The sequence below is a fragment of the Taudactylus pleione genome, unplaced genomic scaffold, assembly GCF_031769625.1.
Source record: "Taudactylus pleione unplaced genomic scaffold, aTauple2 ptg000109l, whole genome shotgun sequence".
NCBI classification, from domain to species: domain Eukaryota; kingdom Metazoa; phylum Chordata; class Amphibia; order Anura; family Myobatrachidae; genus Taudactylus; species Taudactylus pleione.
This window is the reverse complement of record NW_028284511.1, coordinates 7,482,134-7,500,897: the sequence shown is the minus strand read 5'-3', so window position 1 is coordinate 7,500,897 and position 18,764 is coordinate 7,482,134. Positions and strand designations below refer to the sequence as shown.

At 43.0% G+C, this 18,764-nt stretch overlaps 1 protein-coding gene across 3 annotated transcripts in view; it reads left to right on the top strand.

The window, feature by feature from the left end:
- The window catches only part of CRACR2B (calcium release activated channel regulator 2B), a 106,106-nt gene extending 88,640 nt beyond the window's left edge, over positions 1 to 17,466 (top strand). For all 3 annotated transcript variants that reach the window (XM_088470988.1, XM_088470987.1, XM_088470989.1), the window contains exons 8-10: positions 8,493 to 8,680; positions 11,528 to 11,599; positions 12,601 to 17,466. In XM_088470988.1, coding sequence (XP_088327114.1) covers positions 8,493 to 8,680; positions 11,528 to 11,599; positions 12,601 to 12,754 — 414 coding nt within the window. In that variant the 3' untranslated portion in view covers positions 12,755 to 17,466. The remainder of the gene's footprint in view (positions 1 to 8,492; positions 8,681 to 11,527; positions 11,600 to 12,600) is intronic.
- The last annotated feature ends 1,298 nt before the right edge of the window (positions 17,467 to 18,764 follow it).

Below are 18,764 nucleotides of genomic sequence, written 5' to 3'. Positions count from 1 at the left end.
AAAGACATGGAAGATTAACATAATCTAAGAATGAATTTATCACAGATTCAGAGGGCTGAGGTATATGGGTATCTTGAGAAAGGTTATAAAGCTTTTCATAGTATAAGGCGAATTGTTGAGCAATATCTTTAGGATTTGATATTGAGGATCCATTGGGGTTAGAGAGACTTTTAATTCTATTAATAGCATTTTTCCCTCTAAGCTTGCGGGCTAGCAGTTTATTAGCTCTATTTCCAAGAGAGTAAAACTTCTGATTTAATTTAGTGATAGCACGTTGAATTTGGGAGAGGTGTAGATTATTTAACTTCTTCCTGGCTTCTAATAGGGCAGAGAGAACAATAGAATCCTTTGGATTTTGTTTATGTTGGGCTTCTAATTTTAAAAGATGAGCTTGATATGCGAGATATATTTCTTGATTCGATTTCCGAATCTTAACTGCGGCTTGTATAGCAGCCCCCCTCATTACCGCCTTGAGTGCACACCAATGATTCGTGGCTGAAGTGTCTTTGGGAGAATTTAATTCTACATATGCAGTCAATGCGTCAGTGATGACACGCGAGCCAACATCATCTAATAAAATATATTCTTGTAAACGCCAAGGTCTAAAGGTGGGAGACGTGGGAAAGGGGGTCCAAGACCATAGTAAGGGAGCATGGTCGGACCAAGTAATTGGTAAGATATCAATCCGGGGAATGGACTGGAGAGACCATTTATCAGTCAAGAGAAGATCTATTCTAGAGTATGATTTGTGAACTGCTGAATAGAAGGTATAATCACGTGTTCTTGAGTGTTTGATTCTCCAAACATCATATAGGTCAAATTCAGCCAACAAGTGCGAGAAGGAACGAGCTAGGGAGGAAGCCACATTCAATGATTGTTTATCGAGAGAAGAAGATTTGTCCAATTTAGGATCGGGTGCAAGATTAAAGTCGCCCATAATGAATAAAGCTCCCTTTCTAGTCTCCTGTAATTTAAGTAAAAACTTTTTAAGAAAACTAGGTTGTCTTGTATTAGGGACATATATTGACACTAGAGTGATGTATTTAGTACCTATCTTCCCCACCAAGATAATATATCTACCACTGCAATCCACCCATTTACTTTCTATTTTAAATGGGCATGATCTGCTCAAAAGTATGGCTACTCCATTCCTCTTAAATGGGCCACAGGAGGTATAGCAAGTCGCATAGGCTTTATTAATAAACTGAGCAGTAGAATGTAATGGGAAATGGGATTCTTGAATTGACACTATGGGCCTGATTCAGACCCACTCGCGAGCGGCTGTCCGCTCGCAAGTGGGTCGATGTTCTGCACTGAGCATGCGCACGATGGAGGGAGCTCCGTCGTGCGCATGCGCCAGACGCGACGAGCGAAGGACTTTCCTTCGCTTGTTGTGTCTGATCAAAGGGGGCGTGCTGTCGATGTTGATTGACAGCACGCCCCCTTTGGTAAGCGTGCCTCCCTGACGGGGGCGTTCCTAAGGGAACGCCTACCGTCAGAAGCCGGCGCACTGACATCACTAGTGATGTCAGTGGGAGTGATTTTGGCTCTGATAGAGCCAAAATCACTCCGGGCCTTGCGGTTGAAAACCTCAAACGCAGGCTCCGGCTCGCAGTTTCGATGGTCGCGATGGTCAAGACCATCGCGGCCATCAAACTGCACGCTCGTATAGGCTGTGGGTGGTGACCCACAGCTATACGAGCATCCAGGAGGACGCTCCATAGTTATGGAGGACGGCCCTCATTCAGAGCGTGCGCTCTGCTCAGAGCGTACGGCTCTGAATGAGGGCCTATGTCAGCTCTTTGATCTAAGAAGTATTTTAATGCAAGAAGTCGCTTATGAGGTGAATTAAGGCCCTTAACATTTATGCTTAAAAAATTGACCATGGGGAGGAATCAGATAAATGTGGTGTGGATTTTTTACAAATAGACCTGCACAAAAATGACAAATACAGAGATTGTATGCATAAAAAATTAATAAATAAAATAACAAACATATAAAACCAAAAAATACAACAAACCGAAATAGCATCCATAAAGGAGCTAGAGTTTCTGTCATTGAAACAGAACATGACAGAAAAATTGGAAGTATGGGGGGGAGGCTCAAAGAGAAGACCACCTAATACCCCTCATTTCAAATAATTCCTTCAATTGTAATTTTAACAACATAGTTAGCATTCAAACATAGCCATATTTGATACAACCTATCAAATATCATTTATGTATATAAAGAAAAGAGAAAAAAAAATAAAAATTAAATGCAATGTAACCACTACAAAAGGCAGAAAGACTGTAGAAAGCAGTTCCCAAATTATATGGAAGTCTCATATACTACCAGTTATCCATTAAGCTATTTAACGGTCCACCAATAACATTGAGTATATTCTTCATCAACCCAATCCACTAAATAACCACGCAAATATAATATATGCCCTTAGCTGTGAAAGAACTGAATGAAAAATCTTAGATAAAGTACATCATAAAGCCGTAAACCTAATACACATAGAAAGTACAGGTAAAAAAAATAAAAACAGAGCATTTTGAATAACAAAATACTAAATATAGCTTGGAATGGTAGAACTACAGCCAGTAACTGTAAAGATACTCCACCCCAAGGGATCACCTCGGCACTGTGGACCATTCTTGGGGTATAGGTTTAGGAGGCATATTGGTAGGGTTAGTAAGAGCAACACCCCATTTTTGAAGAATAGCCGGCCCATCTTCTGGAGATTGTAACAAGAAATGGCTCGTATACAGTCATACAATCAGTTTAGTCGGGAATCCCCATCTATACTGAATATTTTCTTTACGCAAGGCCAGTGTAATTGGGAGGAAAAGACGTCGTTTTGCCAGAGTCGCTGGGGAAATGTCAGGGAAAAGTTGGAGATTGTCCAGACATTCAACTGTGGGGGAGGAAGGGAGAGTAGCCTTAAGTATACGCTCCTTAATATGGAAGAAATGAACTCTAAGGAGGGTGTCTTTAGGTGCTTGGGCTGGAGCTTGTTTGGATTTTGGAAGTCTATGGATTCTGTCTATCAGAAGATCCGAGGGTAAGGCATCAGGAAGAAGTTTCTGGAATAATTCCGTGGCATAATCATATAACTCAGCATTTGTGACGGAGTCCGGAATACCTCTTATTTTAATGTTGTTCCGTCTGGAGCGGTATTCCAGATCTGTTACCTTGTCTCACACAGAGGCTAATTCCTCCTGCAGAGAGTCGTGTGCTGAGATTAGGTCGTTATGTGATGCAACCAATTCTTCCATTTTAGATTCCAAATGGTCGGTACGATCTCCGATTTCACTAATATCAGCTCTCAGAGATTGAATGGTATATTTTAATTCCGAGGTTATATCCACCTTAAATGACGTTAACATAGTATGAATGGAACGCAGGGTAACTGGACCATCTAAACTGTCCTCATTTTCCTGAGAAGGTACAGGAGGACCACTTGCTTGTCTAGGTGGGGATTTTGGAGACGTAGCAGACTCAGGTGGTGATTGTTGAAGACGACTTTTAGTAGAGGTAGAAGAGGATCCAAAAAAGTGAACAGGTGGGGCCGTTTTGGCCGCTTTTATTCTTTTTGGAGCCATACCGATGTGATCCAATGAAGCGGCACCTCCAACTAGAGTGTCGAGCAGATACAGGTACTGGTGATGTTTAAATTTATGGTCGGTGGTTACATTGAGAAGGAAAAATTAAATGTGCATGTTGATAAGTTTCAGAGGGGCATCAGGGCCAACGCGGAAAGCTGTTTCAGAGAGACATAGTGAGTCACAACTAGTAACGACACTTCAGTAGTCCGCCCGGGCTCCTGGAGAACAAGTAGGCATAGAGAGCAATAACCATAAAGGTGACTGATTTTGTTATTATATGTTTGCACAAATGGCGTCTGCTATAACTCGATTACTCTCTGAAGAGGGCACTGCAATATTAAGGAGACCAGAGTCAAAACTGCAACCCCGGGCCAGCCGACAGATCACTCGTCACTGCCACCTATAGCTGCAGTATCTCAGTGTGTACTCAGGGAGCAGATTTAAGGGAGACAGGAATCAGGAGCCACAGTTCAACACAGGAATCAATAGATTTGATAATATCATGTACCTGTGTATAGAGGTGGTTGGTCAAAGGGGCCCTGGTAAGTTGTCCTCTTTACTCCTGGTGTCAGGGTCTCCCAAGCGGCAGATGCTGAGGTGATGCAGGGGGAGTTATAAAGGAGCCAAAATGGCGCCCTCCCGCGATTCACGGCTCCGTTTACGGGTCTCTCCTGGGTTCCCCCGACTCCACAGGCCACCCAGACCACTACTCCAGCCAGGCAGAGTGGGGTCCAAGGTGACAGGACGTCCGCGGGAAAGTCCGGCCGCGATCGGCGGTAAGTGCGGCACCGGCGGGCCCGGCTTGAAAATCGAGGCCGTGGACTCTGGAGGCGGAGTAGGCCACAAAGGCCCCGGAGGAGATAAGCCTTCGCGACTGCTAGCCGGGGGATCAGCGGAGCCCCGAGGGGGTAATTATGCAGGAGAGATCTCCCCAAACAGCAAGGGGCAGACGTAGCAGGACAATCTACGAGGGTTTGTAGGGAGCTGAAGGGCAACACGTCTGCCCTCAATTGATTTGTTTTTTATTACATTCTGTATATCCAAAGTTTCCCATTATAGCTATCAGTAACCACTAAGTTTCCTGGGGTGTGGTATAACTTGTTGACGGTAAATAGGTCGACATTAGAAAGTCGACCACCAATTTGTAGACATGTCGTTAGGTCAACATGGTTAGATAGGCCGACACATTAAAAAAACTTGACATTTAACATGTCAACACAAAAATGTTGACATGTTGAATATTTTAGCCTAAACCAACCCTAAAAATAGTTAAAAACCATGTTGATTTTTGTGTGTCGACCTAGGGGGCGTGGCTTGGAGTAGCTAGGAGACGGGTGCGTTCAGCCGGCTCTCCTGCTGATATCCTCCTAAATATCCTGTTATTGGTGACTTTCTCATCTCTAAGCTTCTAATTACTTAGGGCATCTTCCCCTGACCATCAGGGGCCCTGAGGAGGAATCCTGTTTGGTTTTGATGGTCTCTCTGTGGCTGTGTGCTGGTGAGCTCTGGTGGTGTGCTAGCCACCAACCATCTTGTCTCTGATTTTCCTGCTGGTCGTTACTTAACTTTCCTTGACCTGCTGGAACTCTTCTACTGGTGGCTGTATACTTTAGTGATGGCTCGATCTCTGCAGTACATTATTCAGGCTATTAATGCCTCTGCTTTTAAGGCTTCTTACAAAGCTTGAAGATATGGTGATGACATCTCTAAGTTCTATAGCTGCTGTCTGTATCTCCTCTACAACAGAGCAATTTCTGGACTTATCCTGTGAAAAGTCTGCGTTTACTTTTGAATCTGCTGCCCACTCAGATTTTGGATATCTCGATTTCTGTTCTGATTCTTCTGAAGACCTGCTCTTCACTTTACCCAGATGAATTGAAGGCTTGGGACGTATACCTACAGTACCCCCTGCTTCTTTTTCTTTATCCTCAGATGGCAGGAGACTTGTATTGTTTCTACATTTTATGTTGTGTCCTTGGGGGAACGGAGATGGGACTATTTGTACCATCTCACAGGATGCCGAGGATTGGCCGGGCTAAGATTAGCATTTTTAAACTCCATATTTAGTTTATAGTTTGTAAAATCTAGCAATTTTGTCTATTCTGATTTTTGTGTGTGTGTATGTATGTGTATGTATGTATATATATATATATAATATTTATTATGGAATCGGTATGAAATACCGCCGGCCGCAAAAGCAGAGTTCCCAGCAGCGGAAGCCCGACAGCACTGGAAATCCCGATCGTCGATAGGTAAGTACTGACTAACCTAACCCCCTAACCCTCCTTTGGGGTGCCTAACCCTAACCTCCCCCCCAAGTGCCTAACCCTAACCCCCCCTTGCCTAAACCTAAGTCCCCCGGCATCCCTTCGATCGGGATGCCGGGCGCCGGTATATTATATATATATATATATATATATATTACAGGTTGAGTCTCCCGTATCCAAAATGCCTGGGAGCAGGGGTATTTTTGATAACGGAATATTCCGTATTATAGAATAATTGCATATCATAATGAAATATCTTGGGAATGGGACCCCAATATACACACAGAATGCATTTATGTGTTATATACACCTTATACACACTGCACAATTTTGTGGCACAAGCAAAGTTTATGTACAGAAATGAAATTCATTTATGTTTCCTATACACACAGCCTGGAGGTAATTTTATACATTATTTTTAACAATTTGTGCCTTAGACAAAGTTTGTGTACATTGAACCATTAAAAATCAAAGATTTCATTATATCAGTCATACAAAGAAAAATGGTAGTTGCTCAGATCAGCTTAATTGCATAACACAGGTGCTTGTAAAGGGCAGGGTTTACACTGAACACAGGAAAAAAAGAGATTTGCCCTCCAGCACACTGCAGCAAAAACAATACTTAAATCCTACATGATAATAGAGATTTAGAGGTATTGGTTACACATATTTGCAAATATATGAATAAGCGCCAGGCCAATCGTCAAGGCTCCTCTATACTGGCGTCCCTAATATTAAAGGGGCTCACGTCCGAGAAGCAAGGCAACCCAAAAAAATTCCAACCAAGGGCCATCCCCAGGGCATCACACGAAAAAGGTGATAGTGAAGTATAAAGAAAAGATGTGTAAAGATAAATCAATAAGTGTTAATGAAATGATAAAGAATTAAAATGACATATATAATGTACAAACAAATAGAGAAGTGATAAAAGTATTCTATGTGAATTAAGTAGTGATGCCATGAGAAAGGCCCAGTCAGAACCCCCCCTGGGGCCCCACTCCCAAACGCTCACCCCAAAATAATTATTGCTACATAATGGTAGCACCCACTCTGGGTCATATAATTACAATTGATGTACTGCATGATAACAGTACATTATATAAGCTGAGAGCTAACTTACCTTGGAGGTACCCCAAAAAAACCTCCACATGGCACTATAAGCATCAGCACCTCCTCCTAATGCTGACTGCCTTCATGCCTCTCCAAACTTACAAAGAAAAATGGTAGTTGCTCAGATCAGCTTAATTGCCTAACACAGGTGCTTGTAAAGGGCGGGGTTTACTCTGAACACAGAGGCATGAAGGCAGTCAGCATTAGGAGGAGCTGATGCTTATAGTGCTGTGTTCATTATATCAGTCATGCCAAAATTATTCCGTATTTTGGAATATTTGGATATAGGAGACTCAACCTGTAGTACATTGTTAAATATTGTATATGGATGTCACACCATATTTTTATATTGTGAGGGAGCCGGGCTGATCCTAGTTTAGGATCATTAGTCTATTGCTCTCCATTAGTTACATGTGATTTTTCCTGTATTTGTATGGACGGTAGTTTTTTTTCTTAGGTGGTTTAGTATAGTATAGAGGGGAAGGGGGGGAGTTAGGGATCCAGGTATTCCTAGGTTGGGGTTAGGTCATACAGGGTGGGTGGTTATGGGGAGGTTTTGTTTTATGGGTTTATTTATTTTTCTTTTTTTGTGCGGTTGTGATACTTGGGCAGATGTGGTAATTCGATACGGTTTAGACATGCAATTGAAATGCCGACCGCCGGCTTCCCGACTGTCAAACACCAGCAGGGGACTAATGACAGGTGGCAAAATTTTTACGCCTGTCTTTATACCTTTGCTGGGAGCCCAACGCCCGGCATACCGAACGAAGGTAAGCCGGGTGCGGACAGCCGCATTTAGGCTAGGGGCTCCTTGGGGGGCTTAGGGTTAGGCACTCCCCCAGGAGGGTTAGGGTTAGGCTAGGGGAAGGGAGGGTTATGTTTAGGCACTTACGGGGGAGGATAGGGTTAGGCACCCCTAAGGGAGGGTTAGGGGGGTGACAGGGTTAGGGATAGTTAGAAACTTTCCTTAGTCTGGATCCTGCTGTTCTGCTTTCTGGTGTCTGTAACATCCGCTGGGCTAACATCCGGCGGTATTTCATACCGATCCAATCCAGAAGCAGCGGGGTAGCTTTTTTGCTCTTCTTTTTAGTCTTTGTACTCTTAAATGGTTATATGGGCCTTCGGGCTACTATTCACTTCTGTTTATATGATGTAGACTATATTCTATTTCCTGTTTTTATATATAATGTCAGTAATTTCACGTATGGTATGCTATGTCATTATATTGACTGTCACATTTGTTCTCTCATGCCTGCCACACTAAATTTTGGTATATTGTGTTATCTTATTATATTCTGTTACTTTAAAATCAATAAAAAACATTGAATTTCAAAAAAATAATTATAATGTCGACCTAAATACATGTCTACATATTGGTGGTCGACCTAATGACCATGTCAACCTTTTGACTGTCGATATTCAGAATGTGTCGACCTTTACATTGTCGATCTTTTTACTATGTTGTGTTACAAAATGTATGTCACATCTGGTACACCTCTTTGTCCCAATTTTCCTATTACAGCTGGAGCATCAGCTACGCTCTATAAACAGTGAGCAACTTGAGACACGAGTCCAAAATGACCGCTTGAAGCAGCTAAATGAGGACTTGCTTGAGCAACTGGAGATGACCAAAGGTGACTTGAAAAATGCACAAGACAATCTTTTGGGACTGCGCAAACAAGAACAAGAGGAGCAGGAGCGCAAGAAGAGGTAAATGGTTAAACCTAAACTATGCCATGCCAATTGTCACACACACACTTTTCTGTTTTGAGAACTGCAAACGTCTATTGATGAGGAACAGGTATTATAATATCTATTCATTGTAACCTTTTTATTATCTGGATCAATACTGGGAAAAAGCAGATCAATCATTTTGGTTCTGTTATTGTATACAACTGATCAAAGCTCACAGAACAATAACAACTGAGGAACATTTATTTAGAATGTTAATTATATTTTTTTATTCCATTATCATGAAACAAACATGTTACAATTTACAAACAAAAAAAAGCCAAGAGGAAAAGATATTTCAGTTTATAATTGGTTTCTGGCAGGCACTCTACACTTAAGCTGGGTGACAGATACATTGGCCGATCAATTGATCAGCCAATGTATATGCTGCCCGTCGGGCAGTGTGTACCCGCGATATGTCGGTGAACGTCGGGCCTGGATGGGGAAGCAGTTTTATAGCCCAAACATACATGCAGAAGTATAGCTAAATAATGTCACCCTAATGGAAACAATTTACCACACTAAAAAATTGGGTATTTTTTTCTAATAATGATTTAATACAACTGTGTGATTATTTTATGGTCTGGCTTGTGTAACGGGAAGCTGACGGACGAAATCCCGACCGCCGGCTGTGTAACTTCATGTTCCAGCTGGCTGTGGCTGCCAGGGTATGCTGGTGCTTGCAGTGCTACACGCCTATGAGCATACTAGAACTCTTACTGTAGTTCTACAAGCATTATCCTACTGATGTAGTTGCCAAGGATCGCTGGATCTTGTAGTACCACATACACAACTATTTTATTTCAATATTTTATGTACTATAACAGCCTTCCCAGCCTTGAAGATTTTATTTGCTGGCTTGATTCCCTTAGGGAAGTCCACCCATGCTTACCATGCAGGGGCAGTGGTCTCCCTGTTAGTGTGACTGGACCAGACTGGCATTGCCTGGTGCAGGTTGACCCTTGGCGGGGGGTATGCTCCCTTTTTTTCCCCCCAACATTATCAGTGACCAGTGCAGGCTACAGGTTCTTGATAAACGTTTGGGGTATCAGGGTTTTTTTTTTTCATAGTTTAGTTAGTTCTTTATATTTAACTAGCCATGAAGTGCGCTGAAAATAATCATTAGTATGCATCTGTGCAACACGGCTTAACAAGATACAAGTTTTACGCCTCTGAACAGTGGAGAGTCGGCATACAATAAATAAGGAGTGTGCCACACCTGGGAGTGCACCACATTACTGGCTGTAATAACTTGTATGCCCCGATCGGCCTGTCAGGGCGGCCAGAAGTGAAAATTTAAGTTTAACTTAAAATCCTGCTTTGGTTTACAGTACCAAATGTACCAAATGTGTGTTTTCCGGCTAATGCTGCCCATCCACTACACGACATAGAAACAACAGCACGATTACAACATTGTAATCGTGTAGGCGTTTCTATGTCTGTGATGTGCCTACACTGAACGAGCAGTCATTCAGTGCAGGCTCATCAATCATCTGGGAACATACTGAACCTGATGTTATTGTCAGGTTGACCAGCTTGTTTGCCCGATGATTGATGTCCAATATGACCAGCGGGCACGCCCATCGCTGCTCGTATTAGAGATTAAACTGCACTATTTGCAGGCGATTACCAAGCGATAACGACTGTCATTATCGCTCAATCGCTAGGTTTATTTGCTAGTGGATGGGCAGCATGAGAGTAGCATTTCCTTCCAGCTGAAATTAAGCCCTGAATATGGGTGTTCGCCATAAGTGTATCTTAGAGCTTAATTACAGTATGTCTAATCTATAAAACAATAGATAGAAAAATAACACGCCACATATGGAATAGTTTTGGTAAATTATAAAACTGTGAGTTGGGATAAGAAGATACCACCCGGCTACAGCTCGGAAACCACAGGACTGTAACTTAGAAACCAAAAGGTTACAACTCGGAAAACACAAGGTAACAGTGGATTGAAACACTGAGGGAACAGGGCTAGGAATAGGAACAGTTTAGGTCTAGGATCAATATAGTGTATAAATGATAAGTAGTCTAGAATATTAGTTATAACACTGTCTAGAACATACTGGACTAGTGCAAGGAAAAGCAGTTACTGGAACACAATGAGCAGCAGGCCAGGCTCAGATCCAGGCAGGAAGGGCTCAGCGATGCAGGAGGACAGACTGGGTTAGCTGCTTAGGTAACGGTGAAAGAAGAAACTACCAGCACAGAGGGCCAAGGTGTGCCAGCAACTGATAGAGTGCAGAGAGAACAGGTGCTGAGATCAGTACAGTGAGTCCTCTACAAACAGAATGATTACTCTTGTATAAACCACCACTGTCCAAACCAAGTATGAAGGTGCATCCTGGGAACTGACCAAGGGTAACCTACAAAAGTACGGGAGAAACAGACTCAAGAGTTTTTTTAAGCATTGTTTGAGTGATTATGTTGGAGTTAACATCATTATTGATCACATCAATATTTACACATTTTATTTAACTATTGCTACCGATTAGTTATTGGATACTTTCAGCAACATAATCCCTCCTAGCAGAAGTTGGAAATAATCTTGACCCTGGGAAAATGAATATGTCCTTAGATTAATCCATTGTTGCCCCGAAAGTTAAACCCCATTGAGCATATGTGGGTCGGTGGGGGAATGAGGTCCAAATTCACACTCATCAGGGTTTCTGCAAGGTGTCTGTAAGAATGGGGCTGAGCAGGCAAACACTCAGATGTACCAGAGAGATGGGTCCTAAGCCCTCACATTATGCTATTGTTACTATTTGATATAATTGCTAAGGGGAGGAGTGACTTGAACCTTTGATGTTTGTTTCCCTGCAGAGATGTGTATAAAGTCTCCCGGAACATGCAGAAGGAGAAGCAGAGTCTCCTGCGCCAACTGGAGCTGCTCAGGTAACTTCTGTCAGTGGAAATCTCAATAAGATACATACAGGCTTATTAACTCCTTTCCTTAATAATCAGAGATAATGCAGGAGAGCATTAGGATTGCTGAGACACAGTTTCACCAAATAGTAAAGAGAAAAGTACCACAGGTATATATCCATGGTCATTTTTATATGGTTAGTTAGTGCACCCTATCAATATGTTCCAAATTGTATACACTAGTTTCTATCCACTATGTTTAGTTACCACATATTTGGGGAGTGGTGCAAATAAATTGTGTGGTCTTTTTAGTTTTTGTTTGTTTTGTTTCTTCACCTTTTTATTTAACTTTTTTTTTATATATAATTACTTTGACTCCAAACAGTCAATTACAGAGGTTCCCAAACGCGGTCCTTCAGGCTCCCCAACAGTTCAGGTTCTAGAGATATCCATGGTTGCGCACAGGTAACTTAATTAGTAGCTCAGTCAATTTGATTTAACCACATGTGCTCAACCATGGATATCTCTAACACCTGAACTGATGGGGAGCCTTGAGGGCCGCATTTGGGAACCTCTGGTCTATCACATTTATTTATTTTGATGATCGGGGCTAATCTGTGTTGCCTGTAACCCAAGATCTGCAGAGAGTGGTCCTTGGTGACATCGGTACAGTGGGCAGGTGTTTACAGGTTAACTATTCGGTGCAAATAAGCCTAATATCCCATCACACTTTTTGTTTTTATTGTCTAACTTGCACCATTCAGATCTGACCGGCTGCGATATTATGGCTACTTGCACAGCATAAACAAACTTTGTGACTTGGGAGTGACAGACCAAACTATACAGTTGTAGATAGATATATTAAATACATGTTGCACATATACAGATTGAGTCCTAGAGTGATTCTTATCCAGGCTCCCATAATGTCCATATATTCTCAGGGCAGTCTGTATATTTACCCTGTGAATGTAGTGCTATAGTAATATACAACGTGAAAATTATGCAGCTGCTATATACAATTTATCTTCCAGGGACATGAACAAAAAGCTTCGGGATGAGAAGGATGTGTTTGAGGCAAAGAAACTGAATACCCTAAAGAAGAGTCTCACAGACCCTATCCTGCTGCCGGCTTGTTGCTGCTGCCCGAGTTATCCAGGCAGCCCGCACTGTGATCCCAGGCAGTGACCACTGGGTGGGGGTGTTACAGGGTTAGCAGTCAGTGTGTATTATAGGTATAGCATATTTTACCTATATATAGATGTGAATTTGTATATACTTGTGTATATAATTATTTTATGTCTGTATCTGTGTCCACAATATCTCCATTTACATGTGTATATGGAGGTGTGCGGTGTTATATATCTTTAGGTCAAAGCTACAGGCTAAACTCCTAGAGAGACGCATGCTGTCAGGTACAGAACAATATATGAGAGGGTCTAGGCTTGCAAACCGCAAGGGAGACTGTATAAGCAGTTCAGATATAACCAAACCAACTTTACCTCAGAGCCCTACAGAAAATAGTGCTTCCGTTACAAGTGAAGATTTAGAGCAATAATGTAAATGAAAATGTCACTTGTAATTATATTTTGTTTGTTTTTCGTGTTTTTTTTTTTTTTTTCTGTGCAACTAACTGACCCGAGAACTGTTTAATACATAAATTGTGACCTGTACACCGTCTTTCTCCAGCCGGTTGGAATTGTCACTTGAGCTGCTATTGCTGTTGAACCATTTATCTAAGCTCCTCCCATTAATAATCATTGGTAATAAATATATACAGCCAGCTGAGATAAATGCTCATTCCAGAACAACATGCACATTAGTATGTGCAGAAATGAGACGAGGGGTTGGGATGTATTAAACCACCTACAAAGAACAAGTGAAGTAGTTTCCCATAGCAACCAATCAGCTTCTAGCTATCATTTATCTAGTACATTCTATAAAATGATGGCTAAAAGCTGATTGGTTAATACGTGCAACTTATCCACCTGTCCCCTCTTAAAGGGTTTGATACATCTCTTCTCTAGTGATTTGGACAGCCCTGTTACAATCATGGCCGTATTCAATTAGTTATGCCTCGGCGAAAAAGTTCTGCCTACCCGACTCTTTGCTTACATCACGAGTTTTGGACGCGAAAACTTATCGTGCACGTCCTCGCTTTTCGTTCTATTCAATTACCAACCAGGCGAAAAGGGTAAGCAGCGAATGTAAAACAGGCGCAAAGCCCCAAAAAGATGCACTAACATTGGGGATCAATGTAGATTTGTTACAAATAGCCTTAATAAAACTACTTGGGGTACTGAAGTTGTTTAAAAGGATTCAGTATGATTCAAATCCCGCCAGCAGTGAAAATCCCGATCGTCGAAAGGTAAGTATTGACTAACCCACAGATTCTCAAACTCTGTCCTCAGGACCCCAAACAGTGCATGTTTTCCAGGTCTCCTCACAGAATCAGTGAAATAATTAACTCTACCTGTGGATCTTTCAAAATTGGTCAGTGAGTAATGAATACACCTGTGCAGCTGCGGGGTGAACTGGAAAATGTGACTTGTGTGGGGTCCTGCGGACTGAGTTTGAGAACCACTGGACTAACCTATTCTACCCCCTAACCCTCCCTTAGGGGTGCCTAACCCTAACCTCCCCCCCAAGTGCCTAACCCCCCCCTCTAAGTGCCTAAACCTAAGTCTGGGGGACCCTAACCTTCCCTTCCACTAGCCTAAACCTAACCTCCCGGGGAGAGTGCTTAACCCCAAGTCTTCCCCGGGAACCTTAAACCTAACCCTCCACCCCCTCCCCCATCGCTGTCCACGCCCGGCTTACCGATAAAGCCAGGTGTCGGGCTCCCAGCGTAGGGAAAATGACAGGCGTTGGGATTTCGACGCCTGTCATTTAACCCTTGCCGGGATTATACAGTCGGGAAGCCGACGGTCGGTATTCCGTCCATCAGCTTCCCAACTGCTTCCCGTTTAAAATCCTTGTTATTAGCGTCCTTGTAAAAGTGGTGAAAAACGGCATTAAGCAGTATTTTTGGGTGAAAAAAAGTAGTCTTGTCAAATTTGGAGTACTTGAAAATGGGTGCTAGCATCTTCGAAATTCTCTAATGTGAAGTTTTAAAAAAATTGAAAAACACATGTTGCATGCACCTGCAATCCTAAAAACACCCTTACTCATCTATCCTTGCAGACCCCTAAGAAGGCTATTTCGCTAGTTTTTAAGCTTGTCCCCCACTTTGTACTTTTTCGCCCCCAAAATTAAAGTACTTTATTGGGGTGTTTGTTTTTTACTGGATTTTTTGACACTGTTGTCCTTTGAGGGGCTGTCCCAAGGGTTCTGAGTGGTTTCCCCATGTTTGCACCCCTAAATAAAAATGTTGCACTTCTTTTCTCCTGCTCTTCAGAGGCGAATCTTTTTCACCTATTATATTGCATTGACTTTCCGCGTAGGCGAAAAACTGGCTGGATTTGAATTTGGAGATAAGTTACGACCACACGAAAAGCCGAGATCGGCGATACTTCCCACGGAAAATGGCTTTTTGCTTCTTTTTGAATACGGCCCTAAATCGGATAAGCCAAACACAAATTGACTGACTGACATTTTGGCCATATACCACAATATTGGCAGTGATAGTTGCCAATTGGCACGATATCGTGGCATATATGGTCCACAAAACAACCGCTAGCCCGACAAACCAATGAAAAACAATTGGATCTTTAGCTTGCATGTAGGTAGAACAGGGTGGCAAATGACTTTCGACCTGTATGTTGCTCAGTGGCCAGATCTTGCCCAGTTTGACCATCTGTATGTGTTGCCAAATTGCACATTAATCCCATCGCTTGGTGCTCTGGTTGAGAATCAGCCCGTCTGCGAAGCTAGTAGCGAGTATGGAGTTCTACACAAGCGTTAAAGAAATAGGTAGTGGAGTATGAACAGGGAAAATGGTGTATGCTGTGTGCACTTTCCCTCTGTCCGTGAGTACAGCTGATCCATTTGTCAAAATGATAGTTACAAAAAATAATTTTGTTATAAATTCAGAGAATGTTCTATACACCAGACAGTGGCGTAAGTTCATCCCAGACGCCCGGAGGCAAGTTATAATTTGGTGCCCCCCCCGTCCCCACCCCACCGTCGCAGCCGCTGATACTGTAATGTAGACAGGCTATAGATAGACGAAGGCAGCAGCTGATGGTCTGACATGGAGCTCTCCACTAGTGTTTGGTGGCTTTTCAGGTGCCGGGAAGAGGTGCCATGAATTGCGCAGCCATGACGGTACACTCCGGGTACATAATTACAGCCCTAAGGGAGTGAATATGTTGTGGACAATGGAGGAGGTGCCCCTTCAGAGCTGGAGCCCGGTGGCAGGCGCCTCCATTGTCTCCCATAGCTCTGCCCCTGACACCAGAGGTTCCCAAACTCCGCCATTTACAGCCCAGGTCTTAAGGATTTTCATGCTTAAGCCCAGATGTTTAAATCAAATTGACTGAGGTGCTCATTATGTCATATGTGCTCAAGCATGGATATCCTTAAAACATGGACTATGGTGGCGGAGTTTAGGAACCTCTGCTCTACACCCTAAAGTACCAATAACAGGTCATGTGTTGTGGCTTGCTTTAATCATGCAGAGGTGAGTTTATCTAATTTGCTGGGTCAGTAATTATCCCACCTGCTTCCACAGTCAGAAATCCTCAAAACATGACCTGTTGGGGATATTTGAGGGTTATGGCTGAGAACCACTGTTCTACACTAAATGAATAATGTCCACATGGTGAAGGGGGGAATACATCCCTGGTGCCCATGTGTACAATATCTAACACTGTTCTGTGAATTTTTTGTTGACCTACCGAACAAAGCTTTGAATAGGTTAATAATTGTGCTTTTGTGTATGCTGGCACATCTGTCCGGGGGCGTCCGATGACCTATATATTTAGATTGTAAGCTCCGCTAGTGCAGAGGCTGTATAAACATGGTTTCAAGTGCTGCATGTTATGTTTGCACTATATGAAATAAAGAGTAATGGTAATCCTAATATTTTATGGTGACAAGAAATCCCCAATAAAATAATCACCTTCCAATAGCCTCTTCGCAAAACAAGCTGAAGAAAAACTTGTGTGGTCCCATTTGTCTGGACTCCACCCACTTGTGTGATGCTTCTTGAAAACCATATCTGAATAATTTGTTGCGTGTTTGAACTGACCAGCATTAGCTGTGAACAGAAGATAGAGCTGTCGTCGGTCAGCAGGCACACTATATCTAACATCTCTAACAAAATATTTCACTTGGTATAAAATGACCTCTAAAGTTCCCCTTATGCTGTAGTGGAGTGGAGTAATCCATATCATCCATTCATCATCCATTGTACTCTCCTCTGGTTAAAATAAGTTATATACTGTATTTAAAGTTCATGCTGAAGAATAACCGCAATCTTTATGTACAGTGCATCCGGAAAGTATTCACAGCGCTTCACTTTTTCCACATTTTGTTATGTTACAGCACTGGTCGGGGAACCGGGGTAAATTACCGCAAATGGGGTAAAAATAAAATTAATCATAGCATGCCCGGTTGTCCATCCATTACCCCCAGGAATGGAGGTCACTGGCGCCGGGTGCGGCGCCAGTTACTTCCAGCCCGGCGCCCCAGGGAGGCTCTAAGCCGGACGCCCGCTGAGATGTTATTACCAGCGGGCGCCCGGATCCTTCCATGCAGCGCCGCGTTAGCCGGAGGCTGGAGTTCTCTTCTGAACTCCAGCTTTTTTTTATTTTTTTTGTACAAGCGGCACTATATTGTGGAACTACTACATGGGCATTATATGGGGGCACTGCTACAGGGGCATTACATGTGGTCACTTCTACGGGGGCACTATATGGGGGCACTGCTACAGGGGCACTATATGGGGGCACTGCTACAGGGGCATTATATGGGGGCACTGCTACAGGGGCATTATATGGGGGCACTGCTACAGGGGCATTATATGGGGGAACTGCTACAGGGGCACTATATGGGGGCACTTCTACAGGGGCACTATATGGGGCACTGCTACAGGGTCACTATATGGGGCACTGCTACAGGGGCATTATATAGGGGCAGTATATGGGGGCACTACTACAGGGGCAGTATATGGGGGCACTACTATAGGATTTCCTTCCTTTCAAATTAAGGGGGTAACATCGGTGTATCTAAATATATTTTGGGGTAAAAGGTAAAAAAGTTCCCTGACCCCTGTGTTACAACCTTATTCCAAAATTGAAAAAAAATCATTTTTGTCCTCAAAATTCTACACACAATACCCCATAATGACAACATGTAAAAAGTTTTTTTGAGATATTTGCAAATGTAATAAAAAAAAAAAACAACTAAGAAATTACATGTACATAAGTATTCACAGCCTTTGCTCAATACTTTGTTGATGCAGCAATTACAGCCTCTAGTCTTTTTGAATATGATGCTACAAGCTTGGCACACCTATCTTTGGGCACTTTCGCCCATTCCTCTTTGCAGTACCTCTCAAGCTCCATCAGGTTGAATGGGAAGCATCGGTGCACAGCCATTTTCAGATCTCTCCAGAGATGTTCAATCGGATTAAAGTCTGGGCTCTGGCTCGGCCACTCAAGGACATACACAGAGTTGTCCTGAAATAACTCCTTTGATATCTTGGCTGTGTGCTTTGGGTTGTTGTCCTGCTAAAAGATTAACCGTTGCCCCAGTCTGAGGTCAAGAGCGCTCTGGAGCAGGTTTTCATCCAGGATGTCTCTGTACATTGCTGCATGCATCTTTCCCTCTATCATGACTAGTCTCCCACTTCCTGCTGCATGATGCTGCCACCGCCATGCTTCACTGTAGGGATGGTATTAGCCTGGTGATGAAGCGGTGCCTGGTTTCCTCCAAATATAACGCCTGGCATTGACGCCAAAAAGTTCAGTCTTTTGTTTGTCATGGTCTGAGAGTCCTTCAGGTGCATTTTGACAAGCTGCAGGTGGGCTGCCATGTGCTTTTTACTAAGGAGTGGCTTCCGTCTGGCCACTCTACCTTACAGGCCTGATTGGTGGATTGCTGCAGAGATGGTTGTCCTTCTGGAAGGTTCTCTCTCCACAGAAGAATTCTGTAGCTCTGGCAGAGTGACCATCTGGTACTTGGTCACCTCCCTGACTAGGGCCCTTCTAACCCGAACGCTCAGTTTAGACCGCCGGCCAACTCTAGGAACAGT